We start from the raw sequence: 22,372 nt of genomic DNA on the forward strand, positions 1-22,372 counted from the left end.
ATTTAAATAATTAACTGTTTTTGTGCTCTCTCACTTTTACGCAAATAAGCTGTTACTAGTCAGACCCCCCAACTTGTTATTTAAACTTTATTCACATAAAAAGAGCTGCAAACAGATGAACAATGGTAAAAAGATGCATCTTTGACCCTGAGTCAGACCCAGAAGCAGAAGTAGAACCTCCAGCACAACCAACAAGGAGGTAGCAGTGGTTTCTAAATGTTAAGTCAACAACAAGACGGTTGTCTTTTCCTGCAGCCAACCAGTTGACCAAACATGCTTGTCTTCCAATCATGAATGGGGCGGAGCTAAGCTTGGGTTGCTTTGTGAGGGGTACTGCCTGCCGATTGTGACGTTAACGTAACTTTTTTTTTAAGTGCTTGACCTATTTCTAGAAGCAGTAGAAACCCAAATGGAAGTACAGAAATGTGCAAAAAATAGAATTTTGCATTATAGGTCCTCTTTACGAGCCTGTAGAAAGATCATGGTGCATCAGAGTAGCCTTTTCTTCCTTTGTCTTCTGTTCTTTTTAAAGCAGGTTAGCAGATGTTGCTATTCTCATTTACATGGTTTCCATTGCATTGAAGGCTAATCGCTTTATTATGTGCCCTGTATGTTTTCTGCGGGTGTGTGTGTCTCTACTGGTTTAGCAATTCTATTTAAGAACGTTTCTGGCACATTTACTCACCATCTGAAGACCGATGGGCATTACGGGGACTAAAGCCTGGTCATAAAGCAGTCAACCCTGTTTTTGGGGTCAAGGGTTAGGTTTAGAGGTATGGTGTGAATTAAGTTTTGTTCAAGGTTAGGGTGAGGAATAAACTGCTAAGGGTTGGGACTAAGTTAAGTGTTTGGGATAGGCATAATTGTAGTAAATAAAGTGAGTAAAAGTCAATACAAAGTCCTAATATGGGTAGAAATATGAACTTGTGTGTGTATACCCATCTGTGTGCTGCTTTCAAACACTTGGCACAGCAGCAAAGCGTTTGAACAGAAACCCTGGATGTTTCCCAAGTCCTTCCAGGCGGGTTCTTCTAAAGGGGCATGCTGACTTGATTAAGGTACCAATGTAGGTTATAATTAAGCCGGAAGTTTTCTTTAGGGATAAGTCAGCCACTTTCTGATTGTATGAAACGATGCAGTTGCAATGTTTTTATAGGTGATCTGCTTTCTCTTGTTAATATGAAGAATATCCTAACAGTCTGTTTCCACACTACAGAGAGCAGCAGTAGATGGCAGTTTAGATTTTAATGGAAATGTCAAGCAAAACTAAAAATTGTGCCTTTAAAGTTCACTATGAGCAGACATGTTGTTTTTCAGTTTGTTTTAGAAGATGTTTGTTTAGAAGATTTCTGGTAAAAACAAATTCAGCATCACCACATAAAGATGATAAGCTCTTTCACGTAGATGGTACTGTAAAACGACCTATAATGTATTTCTATGAATTATTTATGATCTATTTCCTCTCATGAAGCTATTTTTAACATGTCCATATCAGAGCAGTGTAACTGAGGCTCTTCCAAAAGAAAATTATGTTTGATTTAGTGTTAACGGTTAAACCAGAGAACTTTCTCTCATTTCAGGTTAGTTAGAATCACCAACATTATTTCCATTCGCTAAAAGCCAAAATTATGAGAGAAAGAAAATGTAAGATTTATTTACCTTTTGGTTCTCCTTTCCTTGTTTTTGTGATGGCCACACTGGAAGATTTACTTTGTTGTCTTTAAATCATGTTGTCTGTTATTGTCCATTTTAAATTGGCAGCAACTTTTCATTTCTCACTGTTTTAGTTATTCATTCTTTTTTATGAACATAAGCTTTGTTTTTAAAAAGCTAACTATTTTGGCGGGAGCTGTTGTTAATTCAGTATTAAAATAACTTCGTTCTGTAATTCTAATTTAATGTCTTTAGAATTTTTTTTAAATAATTGCTGTAAATGTAAATAAAGAACAAATGCCTCATCTGATTTGTGATGTAGGACATGTATTATTGTGTCACTTTTTGATACTTTGATAATACTCCAGCACTCAAAGGTTTACTTTCCTCCAGACTGAAGCATTATCTGTGTTCCTCTGCAGACGAGTCTCTGTTGGACTCAAACCCCTCCCCTGTCGAAGTTCTTGGAGGGGTTCCAAAGACAACAAGATCATCACCGTCCGCCTTACCAGACTCACATTATGCTGCCTTTAAGAACCCGGAGTCACTCGGTGCCCTGCTCTCCATTCCTGAACCAGTTCCCAAAGCAAGAACTGCTGACAGCGAGCTTTTAAAATCAGGGCATGGTGCTTCTGAAAACTCTAAATCTGTAGTGCCAAGGAATGTCTCTGTAGAGGAGACAGGTGTTCGAACAACTCCACCATTAAGACCCACTGGACTTCCCCAGGGATTTGAGGCGTCAGCTACAAGCTCCACTGAAAAGATGGGGGTTAGGACTGATCCTCACAAACAGGAATATAATTTTTCTCTATATTCCAAGATTTGGAAGCAACTACCCCAGTCTAATGCATCTCGGACAACCGTAAATCCTTCTGCTTTGAGAAAATCAACATTTCATCAAAGTCTTGATCATGAGGAAGAAACAACTTCAAGCCTGGTGCAGAATGGGACATTAAATCAAATGCAGTCAGTTGTGACCTCAGTGGCCAGCCCACCTCTTGAACCTCCTGAACTAGCTTTGTCTGAGTCTGAAAGTCAAAAAGTGGCTTCAAGCCGCCAGATAGTGCAGAACAATTCTGAACAGAACATGAACACACTACCTAGCTTAGATGAGATCATGGCTCCTGGCTACCATGTGCCTTTCATCACCCCCCAATCCTCGTTGGTTTTTTCTGACCCTAACCAGGTGCCTTCAGAGGACTTCTACCCTACCAACACCATGAATGTGGACTGGGGTTCTGGAGACTACTTGGAAACGATGTCCTTCTTCAACACGGATAATGATGATTACTCTCTGGTTACTAAGGTTCTCTCAGACCCATACGATATGGAGGACGACACTGAAATCTACGACACAGCCTTTCCTTCCAGAGTGGGCATATCACCTTCCTCCAGGCACCTTGGTTATGCCTCATCTCCTTCCAGCCTCATGACGCCATACCTCACCGTTCCTCCACATCAATCCATTTATCCATCCTCCCTTTCTACAAAGGCTTCCAATTTACTGCAACCGACTGATGTAGCTGGAACAGATGCACCTGACGTATCAGACATCGATTGGGGAGATGCCTTCACAATTCGACCAACAGATGTCCTCTTGCCTGACATGAACAGCTTAGAGTATTACACCACACAGCTGACAAAGGACAGCAATGCTTCAGAAACTGGAGCAGAGTACAGGCAGAATGTCACTGAGATGTCCATCAATGCTACATTGGCTCCACCCTCCACAGACGTCACCACTGATGGTAATCTGACAGAGGGTGAGTCCTCCAGCGATCTGTCAGGGTTTGGGCCTCATTATGAATCAACTACAGTAGTTACCACAGAGATCACTCCTCAGCTGAGCAATGCTTCTGAGTCTTTTCTTGATCCTTCCATCGTCCCAACCTACGTCTTAGATCCCTCTTCCTCTGTAAGGGATGGTCTAGTTTCCACCACAGGCTGGTTTACACATTCGCTCACCGTAGATATTGATTCCGCTATAGCAGAAGATTTACATCCAAGTGCAACATCTCTGCTACCAGAAGATTTAGCGTCGTCTTCTTCTCTGACAGACGTCCATTGGTTTGTTACAGAATCATTCAATGACGGTCCTACACTCATTACTCCCGTCATAACTGCAACTGCAGTCTTCTCTCCTGAACCTCCTGAAAACACCACTGCCATTGCAACTGACCTAATGTCCCAAGACTCATTTGCAACCGAACAAACCGGCGATATGACTCTAGTTTCAAATGAATCCATGTCTTACAATGTTACTCTAGTTCCTCCGGTTATGTTTGGTGATCAGAGCATGACGGAAGACGGAGCGGATAACCAAACCACAATGGTCACAAACCCAATAAGCAGTGAAGTTATTACTGCTGCGGCAACCACAAATCCAGCTGCCACAAATACCCCTCATCAGGCAACAACTGGATCTTCTGCCACCGCTGAAACCTCGACTAGTGTTAGCATCACTACTGCTACCAGCAAGCCAACCACAGCTCCATCAACTACATCAAGGCAGTACCTCTGCAAAGTTGACAACCCTGCTTATTTAACAAAGACTGGTAAGTCTGAAGTCTTTTTTTTTCGCCCTAGCTGTTATTAATGTGTAATGTTTGAATAAATATCCAAATATGAGAGACTACAACCTCAACCTTCTGCTTTGTGCAAGGTTTCCCGTCTGGGGTGACTGTTGGATTTGCCAAATCTCAAGTAAGAGACATTCTGAAAGTGGAGTTTAACAAGTCAGTGGAGCTGCAGGTAACATTGTTTTCTGTCATTACAAAAAGAACAAATAGCAACTTTGCAAGTACTACATTCAAAAACATTTTTGTTTTTGAGCCAACTAAAATTTTTAGGTGTACATTTTCCACAGTATTGGTTCACATTCCATAAACTAGTGGTGAATAAAAATAAAAAATACATCAAGTGAAGACAGCAAGTAGTTATGGCCAAACAAAGTGGTAAATGACAAGTCGATAAAAACAAGTCTACTTTATTCCATCATGTAGACATTTTTTAAACCACTGAAGTGTGGGAGGTAGCATTTTGGGCCAAGAGCTCATTATTATTTTCATTGCCACCATTAAGCAGATTTAGAGTCTTTGAACTTTCTTTTTATCCAACTCCACCCAATAGGGTCAAGTGGCAATTTGAGCTTTAATATGGTTTGAATTTCTCCTTGGATCCCTTGTCAGTAAGATTTTTAGACTGGGCAATCCCAGAAAATATGTAAATAGTTACCAGTTTGTTTGCAGTTACTCCAACATAAATCAGTTTTAGTTTCTTTTAATTGTTAGTTGTGAAAAATCTCCTTTCCAACTCAAGTCATTTGTAATTTTATGACCTCTTACCACAAACCTCTTCCCATTTTATATCTTTGGTAATTGTATTTGCTTCCAACTCCCATTTTCCCTTCATATCCTGGTAATTATCTGACAAATAAGGTTGTAGGTGTTTATATATATATTCAGTATTATTGACTTTTGTCTGATATTAACCTATAAAGAGGTAAATACCTTTTCTCATCACTGTAAGTGATTCTCTTTTTATATTTACTGTAAAGGTGGTTAGCCCTCCTCCACAGTTCGTCTTCCGGGTGGTGTCAGGTCCAGTTGTGTACACAGCCATATCTGTCATCAACGCTCTGCATAGGTCTGGCCGGCGCTTCCTCTATGTGTCCCCTAACCAAACGACACCGGACCGGAAGTACCAAGTCCACACAGGTGCATTTTCATCTCCTTAAATGTTCTTATGAAGCTGCTGCAGACGTTTTATCTGAGTCTCCCGGTGTCTCCTCTGCTGCAGTGTTGCAGTTTGTCCCGGGTCATGTTGACATGCGATACTGCAGCTTCTTTGAGAGCGTGGAGAAAGGTTTGATCATGGCTTTTGCAGAAGTACGGCGTCGGTCGAAGGAATCAAGCAACTTCACCATCCATGTGAGTGATCATTTAGGACTTTATGAAGGCTCACAACTGTCTATTAAACCTTTTGGAGAAAATGTAGCTTTATGATCTTTTTTTATTGTTTATTAATTTTGAAGTGGTGAGACTCCATTAGAAATAATAATCAAGTTAATTGCAAGTTCTATTTCAACACACTGCCCCCTGGAGCAGAGCAATTCTACATTATTATTATTAAGTGTGATTGAATATTAGTCTATCAGAGGTTTCAGGCACAGTAACCCTGATTCAAAGCCATTTTATTAAGACACTTTTTCTATTTTCAATGATAATTTTTCACTGCTTCTGGGTGTTTTAAATGATTGAATCAGTTCTTAGTTGTGTTTTTTGTGTATTGACTGGTTCTCTTTATTAATCAGTGCTCCCATTTGATGAGTTCATGCAGGTCTTGATGCTCAATTCAGATTATTTTTTTGCGTGGTCGTTCATGCTACTAAACAAATGCAACTGCACTCAGACTGATGTGTGAACAGTTTATGACTTTTAAAACGGACCGATGGCACAGAAAGATAACACAGACATCACACAGCAGCACTCTTTTTATGAAAGTATATTTAAGTTTTATAACATCTGATTTTTGGGATTCTTTTGTTTTAATCGTGAGCCTATTGATCTCTAGTGCTTTTTGTGAACCTCTTAAAACAAATATAGGAGCCCATATTTGTAACTATTCATATCCACACTGCTAAGTTCTGTTTCTTCCTTTTTCTAAAGCAAACTATGTCATAATGGGAATTTTTCAGTTGCTCTCTAAAAGACAAAATGTCTCATGCTCACAATCTTTGCACTTATTTTGCTTGTTTCAGATTCTAAACATCACCATGGCTACAAACAGATATGGGGAACAACAGCTGGCGAGGCAGCCAGTAGACATCACCTTCACTGTCAGTGGTTCTCGGGGTTATCTTATGGGGTCGAAGGTCAGCAACGCACTAATGAAGCTCACAATGGTAGAGTTTAGCTACTACATTGGTTTCCCTGTGCTGCAGATTGCAGAGCGTGAGTACTAAAATGTGGAAAAATGATTCTGCTTTTATTCCCTGCTGGTTCAGTAATGCTTACTTCTTTTTCCTTCAGCTTTCCATTATCCAGAGCTGAACACCAGTCAGCTGCTTCGCTCTTCCTGGGTTCGAACCGGTACAACGCTTCCAGTTTCTGCTCCATTCAATAAACTGAAAACAATCATGATTGAAATGACTTATGATTGGTTTGTTTATAGTTCTCCTGGGTGTTCTGGACAAGAAAATGAGCGAACGGACCTTTCAAGCCAACATGGAGCGCAGAGTGGCCTTGTTGCTTGGGGAAGCGATGGGACAAGTCAGGCGGGTCAAAAGAGCAACCGCTGTAGGCAACAGCAGCGTACAGGTAGCACACCTTTGCTCTCATTCAGAACGTTGGAAGAAAAGACATGAGCTTAAATCTGCTGTAACTTTATTTATTTGTAGTTTTTAATCAGAAAATCTAGAAACAACAAAGAATATGCAATAGTTTCACCAACAAAACTATAATCAAAGATATTCTGACAGCAGTTACACTTTATAACTTATATAATGTCACAACAAAAGTTCTCTAAAAGTTGTAAGTAACTCATTTTATTAATATTGTGCAGACTTCTAGTTGTTCTTAAAATGATGGAAGAACAAAAACCCTCTGGCCTAGATTAAACCACAGTGTTATTTCACAGTGATGACCCTCTGCAATAGATTTAAAATCATACATGAATCAAAGGAAGTTTGTAGCATTAGCAGGTTTTATTATTTAGATCTTGTGCAATGTATCCCATTTTAGGATAAATCACAAATGCAGCAGCAGCTTGCTTCCTAACTTCAAATCTTAAAGTATGTGAAATTGACAATTTATTTTAGATTTGCATCATGTTATAATGTTATTCTCTCATCAAAAACATACCCAGAGTGTTACTTACATTTTTATAGCACTTTATTATGCTTTAAAATGATATGTGCCTGGAAAATTCATAATGCCCACTTTAATGATCCAAGAGCACTGTGGCTGAGTTTATTCGTGCCTCAGAACAGAAATGATTTAAAATCCTAATGTTTACATTAACTGGGCAGTTGAAAAAGAAATGTCAGCTATTCAATCTGACTGTTAACAGAAATCATCACCAGATGAGTCTAAACTGCAGTAAATGTATTAAAAATTAACTTATCAGAAATGCTTGGTACTTTCTTTCCAAAAAAAAACCAAAGAAAAGCTCCACCTAATAGTTTAAGGTAAAGTAAGACGTACTACCTCCCAACCAGCGGATTTTTCTGGGGTAAATGTCTGTCTGGTTCTCTGTTTTCATCCTGGTAGATGCAGTGGAAAGTAATGGGGGTAAATAGTTGCCCCAGAAAGCAGCCCTGGTTCCTGGAAACAGATCCTGCAGTTGAAACACACATTTATTCCACGCTAAACCAAACCATGGGCACACACACACACGCACACACACGCGCCCGTGCACGCACACACACACACACACACACACGCACACACACACATCAACTCTGCAACTGGATGCTTAAGCTAACAGAATCCTTCCTAAATATTTTAGATTCATGCCTCTGTTTACTTTTAATATCTTTATAAGCGGTAGAGACTCTGAGTGCTGGGACGGACTACAGACTCATTATGTGAGTTGCAGTAACCAGTGAAAACCTTACTGCTTTACTAATCAAGCTTCATCTTTTGTGGGTCTTCTCTGCACCTGCTCATCTCAACTCCAAAGGGGGGCAGGATGTGGCTTTTTTCTCCATGGCAACAGCATCCCATTTACCCAGGAGACGGGCCACTTAACAACCTCCACCTAAAGGGGTTCAGATTTCTGTCGCTTTTCCTCGTTTTTTCACTCGCCGGCTGGGGAGAGCCACAGACCTGCTAACAGCAGATCAATTATTCATTTGGTCGCTTTCTCAGTCTGGATCCTTCGGTTCAGATGATTAAGAGTTGTCTATTTTAGTAAAGTAGCGGCTTTAATGTGGTGGGATTCAAAGACATGTAAGACTAAAGAAACTTAGAATCAGTGAATGCCACAAACGCAGATAAAGGTGACATCTTATGAGGAATATTTTTATTTGACTTTATAAAATCTAAGTTTAGAATGTGGATGCTGGAGTAATAATTTCAAACATTCTGCTTCAGAAATTATCCTAATTCAACCTGATAATTAAACAGAAAATGTAAATATATTTAATTAATATTGCTCTCAACTTGTCTGACCATCTAGTCCAGCAGGGCTTAAGCTGACCGTCTCTTAGTGTTTTTTTTGCTCACTAATTCACATCCTGTGTGTCAGACAGATGCCCTGATCTACCATGACAGAATAGGCGTAGTGTTGTCACCCATGAAAATACCTGATGAGGCTTTCTGAGCAGATAAAAGAGGAGGCTGGAGGGGGCGGCGGGGCAATAATACACACATTCATGCTGACCTCTTTCCACTCTAATAACTGTGCATGAACTAGAACTGACTCTGCATGAGGTCGCCTGCCCAGACACGACCTGAGCGTTAGGCTGTCCTGTCCTACAGACAGCAGCAGAGCCTGAGGGCGCTGAGCGGGGAATCACTCACACACACACACACACGCACTCAAAAATAAAAAAATTAATGAAGATCATTTAAACAGTGGCCGATCTAATCAGATGCATATTTGCCCCCTAGGCGATTTCTGTTGACGGCAAGTATAGATAAATATTTAATGCATTTTTCAAAGTTGGCACCTTTGCCACCGATAAATCTTTTATGTCACCATGGAGGAAGTCGAGACACCTTTATTGAAGAAATGTTTTAATTCAACCACATTTTCCTGTATGAACAGCCAGTTGAAGGTCATACGACATCATCATGGGTCAGCAGTCAAATTCGCTCAGACTTAAGGTTACAAACTGACTACATAGCATTATCCTGAGTTGCTTTAATGATGTTGAGTTGTCCTGGTCCTAAAGCAGCAGAGCAGCCCCAGATCACCACACCACCACCACCATGTTTGACCGTAGGTTAAATGTTATTTTTAACATAACATGCTAACAGTTCAGCATCCCAGCAACAGAGATGATATTCCACAGTAACATAATCCTGGACGACTCCACCAATTGCTGTCTGGCACTGCTAATCCACCTCATTTGATTTACTGCATCTCTTTAAATCTCTGTCTGGCCATACGGTTAGAAAGCTGAACAAAGTCAATCTTTGCCCGTTATGATCGATAGATGAGATGGTACAGCAGTAAATGTATCAAACCATTTTTAAAAAAATTATATTGGTCCAGACATAAAATAAAGATTACTGTTCAGTTTGCTCGAACTTTCCTTTGAGGGTTTATAGCATCCTGCTAAAGTATGCTGTATCCAAATCTTTTGAGTTTTACTTCCTGCCTTCAAACGAATTCTCGACTCCTCAGAGTTTCTGTGTTTCACTGACAATGAGGCGCTGCCTTCTTCATTATAAAATCATTCTTTCCCACAGCAGTTGTGACACATTGCTCGTTAGGATCTTCATCAGATATTCCATTCTTAATTTAGTGAGCAGGCTGCGTCATCGTCCCTGAATAGCTCGTTTGCTTTTGGAAGCACTACTTTCCAGCTGCTTGTGTTCGAAAGTGGAAATATCTATAACACAACAAATTCTAACGTCCTAATTACACCGCAGGGTTAGTGGTGAAGCTCACTGTGGTCTACACTGATACTAAAAGCTCCAAATAACTACAGATAAGAAGAAATATGGCAACATTTGAGGGAAAAGACTTAAAAAACATTTAATGAGGTAATTACTGAAACTAAGTTAAAGAAAGGATAACTATGTCATTATGAGTGGTGATCGGTTTGCGTAGAATAGAAACCAGACATCTATACTCTATTTGGCAACGTCCCTTTTCCTTAAGCTGCTATTTGTTTTCTTGCAATCCAGCTAAACGTATGTCAAAACTCATCTGACGTGGTTCCAAACTCAAAGGAAGGAAGTACAGTTTAGGAAACATCAACTCTTCTCACAACATGAAGAAGATGAAGAAACGACAGGCAGCCATTTTTAGACTTGTACATTTGTAGACTGTCGTAAGAGCACAGAATGAGGGTTCATTTTTCAAAATCATATTTTCACAGTTCTGTTTATTTGCAAATGTCATAGTTTCAAATTGAATATTTAATTTGTAAGCTAATTTTTAACATTTTAATCTAAATATTAATCTAGCAAGCTAACAATTTAGCTTAAAAGTAATAATTATGTCTGAGATAGCTAAATATTTAGTTTAAAGCTAAATATAAGTATTTAGCTCCAAATTAAATGTTTTATCAAGCTGTTTAGCTCTAAAATGGATTTTTAGCTTTAATATAACTAAATATTTAGTACAAAGCTACATATTCAGTTAGCATTTGCAAGCTATCTATTTAGCTTAAGGCTAAATAGATACAAGTCCACGTTTCTCTTGAGTCGAGGCTGAAACCGCTGCATGTCTCCTCTGTCAGGTTTTGAGTGTGAGCCGGCTGGAGGGTGCCGACAATCCAGCCGAGATGGTGTATTTTGTGGAGGGTCAGAATGGTCAGAGGATGCCTGCTGTCCAAACCGCCGACCTGCTGAACAGCCTGGATGTTCAGAGGGCGGCCATTGTCCTGGGCTACCGTGTGCAGGGCGTTCTGGCTCAGCGTGCGTATCCCCTCTGTTTACTGTGGTTGGTGTTAAAGCGCCATGTGTCATCCTGTCGCTCTGCTGGTGTTGCTTCCAGCTGTGGAGAAAATGGCGTCCTCTCCCTCCGACTCAGAGAACAGCAACATGTGGATCGTCATCGGCGTTGTGGTTCCGCTGCTCGTCGTCGTCATCATCATCTCCATCCTCTACTGGAAGCTCTGCCGGACCGACAAGCTGGAGTTCCAGCCGGACGCCATGACAACCATCCAGCAGAGGCAGAAGGTACATCCAACATCCACCCAACGTATATAGATGTTGGATGGATAGATGTATACATGGATATATAGATCCATCCATATATGTCGGATGGATCTATGTAGCCATCCAGCGTATATAGATGTTGGATGGATAGATGTATACATGGATATATAGATCCATCCATATATGTCGGATGGATCTATGTAGCCATCCAGCGTATATAGATGTTGGATGGATGGATATTGGATGAATGCATCCAACATCTATTTATCCATCCGTCCATCCATCCTGTAAATCTGACCCAGTCTGGATGATGGATATTCTACTAATGATGCTGAAACTGGATCAGTAATATTATTTTAATGGTGTTCTCACTAATGCAGCCAAGTTGTTGCTGCTTTTCTGTTGTTTCCTTTTTTTTAACACGTTTGTGTTTCATTTGCACTGATTACATTAGTAATGGGGAAAAGCTTTTAATTATTAACCGTGCTTTAATTTTTTTACCTTGCAAATAATTTGATTCAGGGTTTAATTTGAGCCACAGCAAGTTATGCAGTGTCTGAAGAAGATAAGGCCAGAAAGAAACATGTGACTTATGGTCACTTAAAGGAGCTGCTGATTAATTAGGTCTATCCGTCTATGTAATGAATGTGCTGCAGGAGCAGTGCTTTAATAATTTTATTACAGAGAATTATTACTTCTCCTCATGTTACTGTAAAAGGCAAATTACTTCTGCTGGTATTTATTTCTTTACAGATTAATTTCCCTGTTTCCTAATTTTAATCTGTAACAATTTAGACCAGTTTTCTCCTTGTTCTTCAACAAAATTATATCAGATTTAAATGTTTTTTTTTTTTTCCAGTCCCTTATATTCAACATCATAATATCAAAGATAAGAAAAAAAGCTAAATGTTATTCTCTTGCCTCGTTTATAGCATCATTTTGGTCAAAAGCTCCTTTGTTGTTGTTTTTTTTTTTAATGTCACTGATGTTAAAGTTTTCCTCTGGGAACCACACAGCTTCTTTGTTCCAACTCTGACTGAATGTCTGCAGCTGCAGCTTGCTGTTTTTTTTTTTTAAACTGTGCTTTTATTGTGAAGAGTCTGAGCAGATGCCCTGGCCGGTTAGAGCACAGCCTCGTCTTTTCTACTCATCGTCTGTCACTCATCCACTGCTCTTCTCTCAGTCCACCACTTCGTTCAGTGAATCAGGAGCTTCCCTTCACCGGCCGCGCCCTCCGACTAAAAGGGATATTGAGTTTAGTGAGGATGAAGAGGGGGAGTATGAGGAAGAGGAGGAGGAAGAAGAGGAGGAGCTGGAAGTTAAAAGGGGGAAGGTACAGAGTAGTGTCTGGTGGTTTGTAGATTATGTAGTCAGACAGTTTGTGTGTGATTGTGGTTCATGTTGTTGAATACAGTCATGTTAAAAAATTAGGACACCCATTGAATATTTAGTTCTTTAAGAAATGCTTTCATATTGATGTTATCAATAAGAAAACTAAGTGATTTCATGTCACTTTAACAACAAAAATCCAACTTTTTTCTCATTAAGCAAAAGATATTAAGATAATTTTGTTTTCTAGTTGAGGAAAAGTTAGGAACGTTTTGTCTTTGGACCTCCATGTTTTCTTTGCACAACTCCCATTAAAGTTAAACTTGTTCAGTTTTTTTTTTTTTTGATAGTACAAGCCTTTACTTTTACATCTTCGGGTTTTTGGGGATTGTTTTAGCATCTTGTGGTCTGATGTTGGCGTACACGTCTTTGGACAGTCAAACCTCTGCATTTTAGCTAATGTTTCGAATGTCCTCCACTTCTTTTAGACTATTTCTGTACCATAAAACAGTTCATTTTATGTTCTTTAGAAACTCTTTAAATCCCTAACTACACTCATAATCCAACATTAGACATTATCGTTTTGAATCTCACCACTTTCGGTTTAGGAGTGAGGAGCACCAAGCTCGATGTTTCTGCTTTCTAACGGGGCAAACCTCCTTCACAGTCCTGAGTAATGATGTTTTAATTGAGCACACCTGCTGTGATACACCTGTGTGTGTGATTGCAGTCATTTTAGGACAGAGTCAACATGGGTTGTCCTAATTTATGACCTGACAGAAATTGCTTTTGCAAAAAGAATTTTTTTAATATACTTTTTATTCATGTCACTAGAATTTTTCATAAACATATGTCCAGTCTGCCATAGAGTGTCCTAATTTACTCACATGACTGTATGTGTATGGGTGTTTACTCATTTTGAATTAGAAAGGTGATGGATGTCTTTTATTGGACAGAATCTGGTTGTTGTTCAGGCTTTGGAGGTTTAAATTATTACCTGCTGGAGAAAAATATTCAACATGGATCCATTCATTCTGTCCATCATTGCTTCTGTTTAGAAACCAGTAGCTCTTCCCAAGACTAGACAAAATATGAGCAGTGATGAAGAGGAAGAGGAGGAAGAGGAAGAAGAGGAAGAAGAAAAAGAAGAAGATAATTATGTCGAAGAAGAGGAGGAGGATGACGAGGAAGAGGATGAAAATAAGAAGTTCAAAATGAAAAAAATGACATCTGAAGAGCAAAAGCTAGAAAAGATCAGAGCTGTGCCGACTAAACCATCAGGAGTGAAAACAGAAGAGAGAAAAGTTGAGTCTAAAGGGAGGAGAGCCAAGGAGAAGGTACCTGGAGGCCAGTGGTTGTTTGATGATCCTCTCATCTCGTAACTCTAGTCGACAGCAGAACTGTAGCGCTGGACGTGTGTGTGTTGTTAGTGATTTGTTGTTGGTGTGTAGGTTGTGTGTTGTGCAGTAACAGATGCAGTGTGTGGTCTGTTGTAGGTGAAGCATGAGATGTTTCCACCCTATGAAAACCTCTGTTTAGAAAAATGTTTCAACTTTATCATATGTGTTTTACTTCAAACTGAAAGCAACAATTCTCTAATTATTGCAAAATGACATTCATGTTAATTCAACTGTTTATAACATTTCTTTATCGTGTCAGTCTATGGCCCAAAACTCACAACTTGACTTTTCACGCTGCGACCAGACATTTTCTTCAGCATAAACAGAAACTCAAAGCTGCTCAAACACCATTTCTGTTTTACTCTTTCACTTTTTTCACATCCTACTACTCAAAAAAATTACACTACTGTTTTAGCAAGTGAAATATTGTAGTTTGTATTTTCCGACCAAGCGGATGTGTTTCACTCTGGAAAGTTGGAGAAGCTGTCGCTGGAAATGGTGGGAGTGTTTTGGGTCTTAAGTCGGATCCGGTTTGGCCTCCGATCCAACAGACCATCAGCAACATTTGTAAACCTACTGTCTTTAAAGGCTTGTAATCTAAAATATATTATTTGCATTTGATAATTATTTTTCCAGTTGAAGAAATTTAAATTTAATCACCCATTTATATTGTATAATATTTTACAGTAGATTTTAGGTTTTTAAATCTGATATGGCAGAAAAATATTGATGTTTCAAAACAAGTGTTGCTGTTTATCGTTAACCCATCGCAGCCAAATACTCTTAGAAATGTTTTATATACATGAATATTTTAGGCTGAAGTTTCTATTAAGTAAACAAAACAGTATGTATTGTCTTTCAGGAGGTTTTAGTCAAAGGACATTTTTTGTCCTCAGAGGCCAGCAGGTGAGGATTTTAAAGATCAGAACATTTCGCTGCAGTCCTTTTCCTCTTCCAGATTGCCGTCTGACATGTGGCGTAATGAGCATCACACAGAAGCATTCACACAAATATCCTCTCTTGGGATTAGCAGTGTCACACAGGATTAGCCGTTTTATACCAACAAGCTTCTTTTTAAAATGCACAACTGAATGTTTAGGAACTAAGGAGAGCGTTTAGTCTGGCAGCCACATCTCATCTCAGAGTTTCTCTGTCTGTCAGCACACAGTGAGCTTCTCTTCTCCTTTTACCCCTGTGCTGCTGGAACGTCCTGAGGGCTTTACACAGAAATAACCCCCACCCACCACCACCTCAGTTCTGTGTTTACCCCAGTTTCTAACAGACTGCCAGACTCTCTTTATTCATTAATGTCTGCCTGTCTCCCTCTTGCAGACCCTTTCAGTTAGTCAACCTAATTATGGCTCTAAAATTGTATTTCTGTCTTGGCTGCAAATGTCGAGTCTTACTGGAATATTTATGTCATCCTGACTTGGAACTTGTTTGTTCTCCATTTAACCTGCGTGTAAAATCCAGCTCACAGCAGCTTAGCAGCTCTACCATAATGGTCTCAGAATATTATTCCACCTTTTCTTTCCACCTTTATCCGTGCTGTGTTTACGTCATCCTCCTTTTCTCCTCAGCTACAGGCTCCCAGTGTGAAAGGCTTTGATTTTGCCAAGCTCCATCTTGGCCAGCAGAGTAAAGATGATGTCATGGTGATCCAGGAGCCCGCCCTGCCAGGCTCTGGCTCCACTCCTCTCGCTCAGTCCATTAAAGATGGCCTCAGCCCATCTGAGAACGGCGAGGTCCCCACGCCCAAATCCAAAACCTCCGCCTCCTCCACCAAGGCGTCCCGCGGCGGCCGGAGGCGAGAAAGGTCAGTGCTACTGCAGGGAAACCGTGCCTCAGTGTCAAAACTGACTGCAGGCAAACGTTTTCTCAAACGTTGTCTGAGCTGCAGATTCAGGTTTTAATTACACAAGCAAAATATTCTGCAGGTTAATTAATACAATTAGCAGTTTTGGATCTACTAAGATTGAGATTTTTTAAATGAAATTACAAGAATGAAGTCATATTAGTACCACAATAAAGTCTTGATATTATCCTAATAAACTTTTATAGTATTACCAGAAGAAAGTCATAAAAATATTGAGAAAAAAGTTGTTTTAATAAGAGCAGAGCTTTGATGGTTATCAAGATCGAAAGTGACTTGATCGTCCAGTCCGTGGTTCTTTCTCCTGAATACTGAGTCGTTTGATCAATCGTTTTGAAATCCATCTACTGATAATGATGTGATGCAGATGTGGTACGAGAACAAATATTTCTGTACTTGTAAAAGCAATACCAAAGTTTAACTTCACAAAATGTGAAACATTCCTCTTTTTATATTTTATAGTGTATTTAATGCAAGAGTTCTCCTAATAGTTCTACATTACTGTCATCATTTTATAACTTTATTCTGGTAATATTATGACTCTATTCTCATATCATTGTGATTTTTTTCTTGTATTATTGTGGCTTTATTTTGATGAGGTTTGTCGTACAAGCCTATTTTGTTTATTCTCATATTATTACTAACTAACTTTATTTTCATATGACTTCATTCTAGTGGTATTACAACTTTAGTCTCTGAATATTATTACTTTATTCTTGCTTCATTATCACTTTATTCTTTTACTGTTTTCTCTGTAGGGTTGTTAAATGTTGTCTTGTTTTTATGCAACTTTATTCTCATATTATTACGACTGATTATTTTATGACTTTGTTCAGGTAATATTGTGACTTTATTCTTTGATTATTTCCACTTATTGTTGTATGACTGTATTCCTGTTTTACTCCCTTTTGACTTGTTGGACGTCCTGGCTCAGACCTTCCTGGAAGACCTTGTTTTTTGCTAATGCATGACGCTAGAGCACATTGATCTGGCTTGTATTATTCATTTAAGTATGTGCGTGTGTGTGTGTGTGTGTGTGTGTGTGTATGTGTGTATGTGTGTATGTGCGCGTGTGTGTGTGTGCATGTTTTCTGGGCAGGATCTCCCCATCAGACGGTGACTCAGTGGTGAGTGACCACTCCAGTGAACGGGAACCCACTGAGGAGAACCTGAGAGCCCACGCCACGCCCAGCGACAGCAAGCAGACCCGTAAGGCCCCCATCAATGTTTTAAACGGCATGTGGCCACGGCAACGCTTCTCCAAACATGGAGGAGGAACAAGTTGGGGAGGGGCATGGGCGGGAAAATGAGCTGAGATAAGCAGATGAAGAAAGAGCAGTTGAAGCTGGTGGGCCTGATTGACAGCCGGACCAGACTGAGGGCAGAGGAGAAACGCAGAAAAACTGAAGAGAGCAGCAGAAAAACCAGGAAAGATGTTGTATGTTTATGTTTGTGGTGCAACAGGGTTCAGAGCAGGAATGGGGAGGGGAAACCCAACGTGCCTGAATTTACTTTATCTGACAGCTTGTTGATTGAATCAAGCTTGCTTTGTCAGGCAGGGTGTGTGTTTGGGAGCTGGACTGCGTCACACACACACACACTGCAGGCTGAATCACTCACACAGGAATGCTCGCTGTGTTGTTACTGCTAAGAACGAGCTCCACTGTGTTTGTAATTAGAAGGTGTGTGAAGCTCATGTGCGACGTCTTTGTTTTGGTTCAGTCAGTCTGTAATCAGGGTGTTTCCTGCTCCTCTGAACAACTGCTTTTGTTTTTAGAAGAATTAGAGACAAAGAAAATCTTTTATCAATCAATCAGTAATCTTTAGGGACAGTTATTGCATAATGCTGTAACATGTAGGCATAAGATTTCAGGTTATTTAAGATCATTAAGAAACATTGAACCTGAAAAATTAAAACAGTTTTAAATCTATTTATCAAATTAGGCTTTTTTCTGTCTTTTCTTCTTCTGTGTGTCACACCTGACTTTAGGTTTTTTATCAAAGTGATCTTTAACTTTGTTTTTCTTGATTTGTTTGATCTCATTAAGACTCTTTCTCTTTTCCATCATGGTTTACAGGCAAGAATAGAATTGGTAAGAGTTTCTGTGTTTCCCCCATGGAGCTCAGCCTTGACCTCCAGCAGCTGTCTGTGTGTGTTGCCTGTTTGTTTCTTTAGTTGTTTTTATGCTCTGTTTGTCCTCACCATCCATCACTGTCTGCTGAGCTGTCAGTCACTGCACAGATACAATAGACCTCACCAGAAGGTCTATTGTAGGTTGTCTGAAGGAAAGTTTAGCTTTTGTAGATGGAGATCCATGATCATTCATGGCAACATTCCCTCTACATTATTTTTTTTTTTTTAGAAAATAATGCTTTAAATATAGTTTATGCAATTTAATAGAAAGCTCATACCTGTGTTTGAAGCTTCTGTTCCCTGATTTAAATCAGTATTTGTAGATTAGCAATAGCAGTTAGCATTCCTGTGCTCTGCAGGGTCACATTTCCCCTCCTTCCTTTCTGCAGGTCCACCACCTATGAATGGTGTTGCAAATGAGCAGTTGTCATCAGCCTCCATCTTTGAACATGTCGACCGGATGTCTCGCGCCACAGATGCGAGCCGCAGACTCCCCAACAAAGTCCAGCTCATCGCCATGCAGCCAATGCCTGTCCCACCACTGCACAGCCCACCTGTCAACGGCAAACTGTCAGATACCAACCAAATGAACAAGGAGGTGAAATTCATCTGGATGAACAGAAAGATCCACCTGCCTAAAAACCTACCCACCTGCCCACCCATCTAACTACCTGCCTGCCTACTGACATACTTAGTCACTTATCTACCTAACAACCTTCCAACAAACCAACCAGTTTACTTACCTACCCACCTACCAATCTATGTAGCTACCCGTCTATCTACCTACTAACCAACCAACCTACCAACCAACCTTCCTACTTACTCACCCACCTTTCCCATCCACCCACCTAGCTACCTATATACCTTGCCTACCTAACTACAAATGCATGGCACACTTTTCAGATTTTTATAATGAATGTTGAAAACCATGAATCATTTGTGCTCATTTGTTTTGTTTTTTCAAATAAAGTCCCAATAAGATTGATTAGAAATGTCTGTGTGGTTCTAAACTTCAGATCCAGGCAGCGTTGAGGCACAAGTCAGAGATTGAACATCATCGTAACAAGATTCGTCTGCGCGCCAAGAGGAAAGGTCATTATGATTTCCCTGCAATGGACGACATGATCGGCAGCCTCGGCGATGCAAAGGAGCAGGATCGCATCTACCAGAAGGCACAGAATCAGATCGATAAGATTCTGGACCCAGATAATCCCGTTCCCGCTGTCTTTATGGATTCCAAGAAAAGGTTTGAGCTGATGTCTTTGAGCAGTGATTGTGTGTGAAAGCATCGTCTGATCCAGCTGAGGCAGGATGACTCCACGTCATGCGGACTCTTGTCTGTTGGCTCCCCAGCGGTCGTGGGCGGCGCTCTCCAAAGCAGAGATTGAAGGATCAGCTGAATGGAGGCCTGATAGAAGCAGATAAAGACCACCTCATCACTGAAGACAGCGACGCCGTTTATAGGAAGTGCCCCGGGGTCAACAACGTGGCCTACGTGGTGAGAAATAACCATAACTAACATCTGCTAGTTAGTTATTAGTTAGTTACGACGCTCAATCACATGCATGTTAATGTCTGGTGTTCTGACTCCAGTCTGACCCGGACCAAGGCCCCAGTTCCCCTCAGAGGAGCCCCTCCCCCACCGATGACGTCTTCCTCGGCCCAGCTTCCTCCCCGCCGGGCCACGCCCCGCCCCCACCTCCCTACCTGCCCCCGCAGCCCTCCATCGAGGAGGCGCGGCAGCAGATGCACTCGCTGCTGGATGACGCCTTCGCTCTGGTGTCGCCCACGTCTCAGAGCAGCACGGCGGGCATCACTCTGCCCGGGGTCAACCCCCAGGGCTGCAGCCCTCCAGGCAAGGGCCCCAGGGCCTGGGGCCCCTCCTACCAGCCTCCTTTTCCTGGTGTAAGTAGTCAGATGTTCATCAAAGGTTTAATCATGCTTCTATTCATGTTGCATTATTTGAAGAAGGTGTAAAAACTTTTTAACGAAATTGAGGAGGTTATTTTGAATTTTGCCATTTCCACCAGGCTTTTCTAATGTGATACTTCAATCCACATAAAAACCATTGATGGAGAGACGGCTAAAGCCCTAGAAGAAGGTTTGGACTGGATCCAGATCTGAGTCTGGACCTTGAATCGCCATAGCTTGCTATATTTTGGTATAAAAGTTTGCACTGTCTATTCAGATCCTTATTTAAAAGTGCAACCAACCAAACCCTAGCAGACATGTCCTCTCCCTTTCATGTCCTTTCATTCACAACATGAAGCCTGCAGCTTCAGCTTAAGTCTTTTCCTCTTGGCCAACTAATTAGTTAAGTATTCCTCCATCTGCTGAGCGTACGGCCCTATCAGCCAGATAAGTTTACTCTTTAAGACCTGCAGCATTACAGCCTTTAAATGCTTCATCTGCACTTTGCCTCTCGAAGAAGGGAAAGTAAAGGAACCGCCTGAAACATTCTGGGAAATTATGCTGTATAAAAACAAGTAGCTTCGTTAATTACTGCTGTAAGCTAAAATCTATGTTGGTGGTGCTTTTTTATTTTATGGATGTAACTGCAGAGAGACAAAGAAGTTATGCATGGTGTAGATATCCTGCTTTCAGATCATATTTAGGCTTAAAGAGCGAGGCCAGAATGAGATAAAAGCTTTCATTGCCAACTAGAGTTACACGAGTAGGAGGCATTTAGAGAAGACGAGGCAGCCTGTGTAAGAGGCTGCTGGAAACTGAGCTGCTAATAAATCCCTCAAACTGAGTATTAGACTTTAAATAAATGTAACTACCACACAAAAATAGCCTGATTTAATCATAAAACTGTTTTCAAAAAATGTCCTTTCCTTTAAAAGAGTGAAACCATATTTCCTTTAGTGTAGAAAAATAATCATGTTAAATAAACTGTGATTAACTACAGTTACTAATTTAGTTCAGTTTCTCTAGCCAGGTTAGTGGATGAATTAGATCACATTTGACAGTATGAAGTAAGTTCATAGATTACAGAAAATGCCAAAAAAAAAAAAAAAATCATTCATCAGCTTAAAGAACAAGAGATGAAACTATTCATCGTGTTCAGTTGATTATTGAAATAATCATCAACTACTTTAGTAATCGATCAATTACTAACTGGAGTATACAGACTCAAAAAATGCCATTTACTGAGAGAACATTAGACCCAGAGCACTAATTATCCCAAAAATGCACAATATAAATATACATTTTGCATTTAAGATAAAAATATGTTTTACCCCGAACACCCAAAGTGTCAGATTTAGCTTCACCTGGTTAAAATTCTGTAATAAAGTCACTTATTAAGCACCTTTTGCCATCCAGTTATTAATTTCTACACTGTATTGATGTTCAGTTAATAGAGAGGCTGAGCTTTTCACATGTGGATGTTGGTGTTGGCTGCAGATGCATCCTTTGCTATTAACGCTCAGTAGTTCACTCAAGGAACACGATGTTGTTACATTTTAGGCAACAGAAGTTTAGCAGAGTTTGGAGAGCTTTTTCACCAGAGGCACATCATGATCATCCTCATAAACGAGCTTTACTTTGTGTGGATCTCTCATAAAACTCCAATAAGATCCACTATAGTTTGTGGTTTTAACATGATAAACAGGAAGTGTGAGCATCTTTTTGACTTGCTCTTATGTTTCTGATTGTTCTGGACGGTTGGTTAGGCCAGACTTTTGTGATGCGTTCCTAAATCTTTTACAGCAGCTGAACTGCATGAACAAACAGGTTCACACCTTGCCACCGATTAGACTGACTGAACGACGAGTCAAAAAAAGTTGCTTTCTGGTTCGGCTTGCAGAACCCAAAAGTAGCAAAGAAAATCGTCAACAAAATATTTTGTAAATGATACAACCCCTGGCAAAAAGTATGGAATCACCAGTCTTGGATGAGCACTCATTCAGACATTTCATGCTGTAAAACAAACTCAGATCAAAAACATGATACAATATTAAGGTCGTTCCAAAGTGCAACTTGTTGGCTTTCAGGAACACTCAAAGAAATGAAGAGAAAATATTGTGGAAGTCAGTGAATGATACTTTTATTGACCAAACACAGGGAAATAAATATGGAATCACTCAATTCTGAGGAAAAAAGTATGGAATCACTCAATTCTGAGGAAAAAAGTATGGAATCA

The 22,372-nt window shown here is 40.1% G+C and overlaps 2 protein-coding genes across 3 annotated transcripts in view; both read left to right on the forward strand.

Annotated features, from left to right (window-relative positions):
* Positions 1-22,372, forward strand: part of LOC106958838 (UPF0606 protein KIAA1549) — a 44,670-nt gene that overhangs the window by 9,499 nt on the left and 12,799 nt on the right. The window contains exons 3-18 of one of the 2 annotated variants that reach the window (XM_015050967.1): positions 2,076-4,208; positions 4,316-4,404; positions 5,210-5,369; positions 5,452-5,582; positions 6,413-6,605; positions 6,684-6,743; positions 6,826-6,971; positions 11,069-11,246; positions 11,326-11,510; positions 15,799-16,034; positions 17,191-17,300; positions 18,170-18,184; positions 18,615-18,823; positions 19,242-19,471; positions 19,579-19,723; positions 19,819-20,130. In XM_015050967.1, the coding sequence (XP_014906453.1) occupies positions 2,076-4,208; positions 4,316-4,404; positions 5,210-5,369; positions 5,452-5,582; positions 6,413-6,605; positions 6,684-6,743; positions 6,826-6,971; positions 11,069-11,246; positions 11,326-11,510; positions 15,799-16,034; positions 17,191-17,300; positions 18,170-18,184; positions 18,615-18,823; positions 19,242-19,471; positions 19,579-19,723; positions 19,819-20,130 (4,532 nt within the window). The remainder of the gene's footprint in view (positions 1-2,075; positions 4,209-4,315; positions 4,405-5,209; positions 5,370-5,451; positions 5,583-6,412; positions 6,606-6,683; positions 6,744-6,825; positions 6,972-11,068; positions 11,247-11,325; positions 11,511-15,798; positions 16,035-17,190; positions 17,301-18,169; positions 18,185-18,614; positions 18,824-19,241; positions 19,472-19,578; positions 19,724-19,818; positions 20,131-22,372) is intronic. The other variant, XM_015050973.1, reaches the window with a different exon arrangement.
* On the forward strand, positions 11,627-14,608 carry LOC106958850 (histone H3.v1-like). The gene is made up of 2 exons (XM_015050985.1): positions 11,627-12,822; positions 13,877-14,608. Exons 1-2 carry the CDS (start codon positions 12,598-12,600, stop codon positions 14,198-14,200), a joined length of 549 nt encoding a protein of 182 aa, XP_014906471.1. The 5' UTR covers positions 11,627-12,597; the 3' UTR covers positions 14,201-14,608.

This window comes from Poecilia latipinna, unplaced genomic scaffold (assembly GCF_001443285.1).
Source record: "Poecilia latipinna isolate Pla-1442-1.1 unplaced genomic scaffold, P_latipinna-1.0 Scaffold50, whole genome shotgun sequence".
Taxonomy (NCBI): Eukaryota; Metazoa; Chordata; class Actinopteri; order Cyprinodontiformes; family Poeciliidae; genus Poecilia; species Poecilia latipinna.

Excerpts from the sequence above, each read along its gene's own strand:
- LOC106958850 (XM_015050985.1), top strand. The coding sequence starts at position 12,598 with ATGCCCTGGCCGGTTAGAGCACAGCCTCGTCTTTTCTACTCATCGTCT. Across the intron at positions 12,823-13,876 it reads TGGAAGTTAAAAGGGGGAAG|AAACCAGTAGCTCTTCCCAA; the intron begins GTACAGAGTAGT and ends GCTTCTGTTTAG.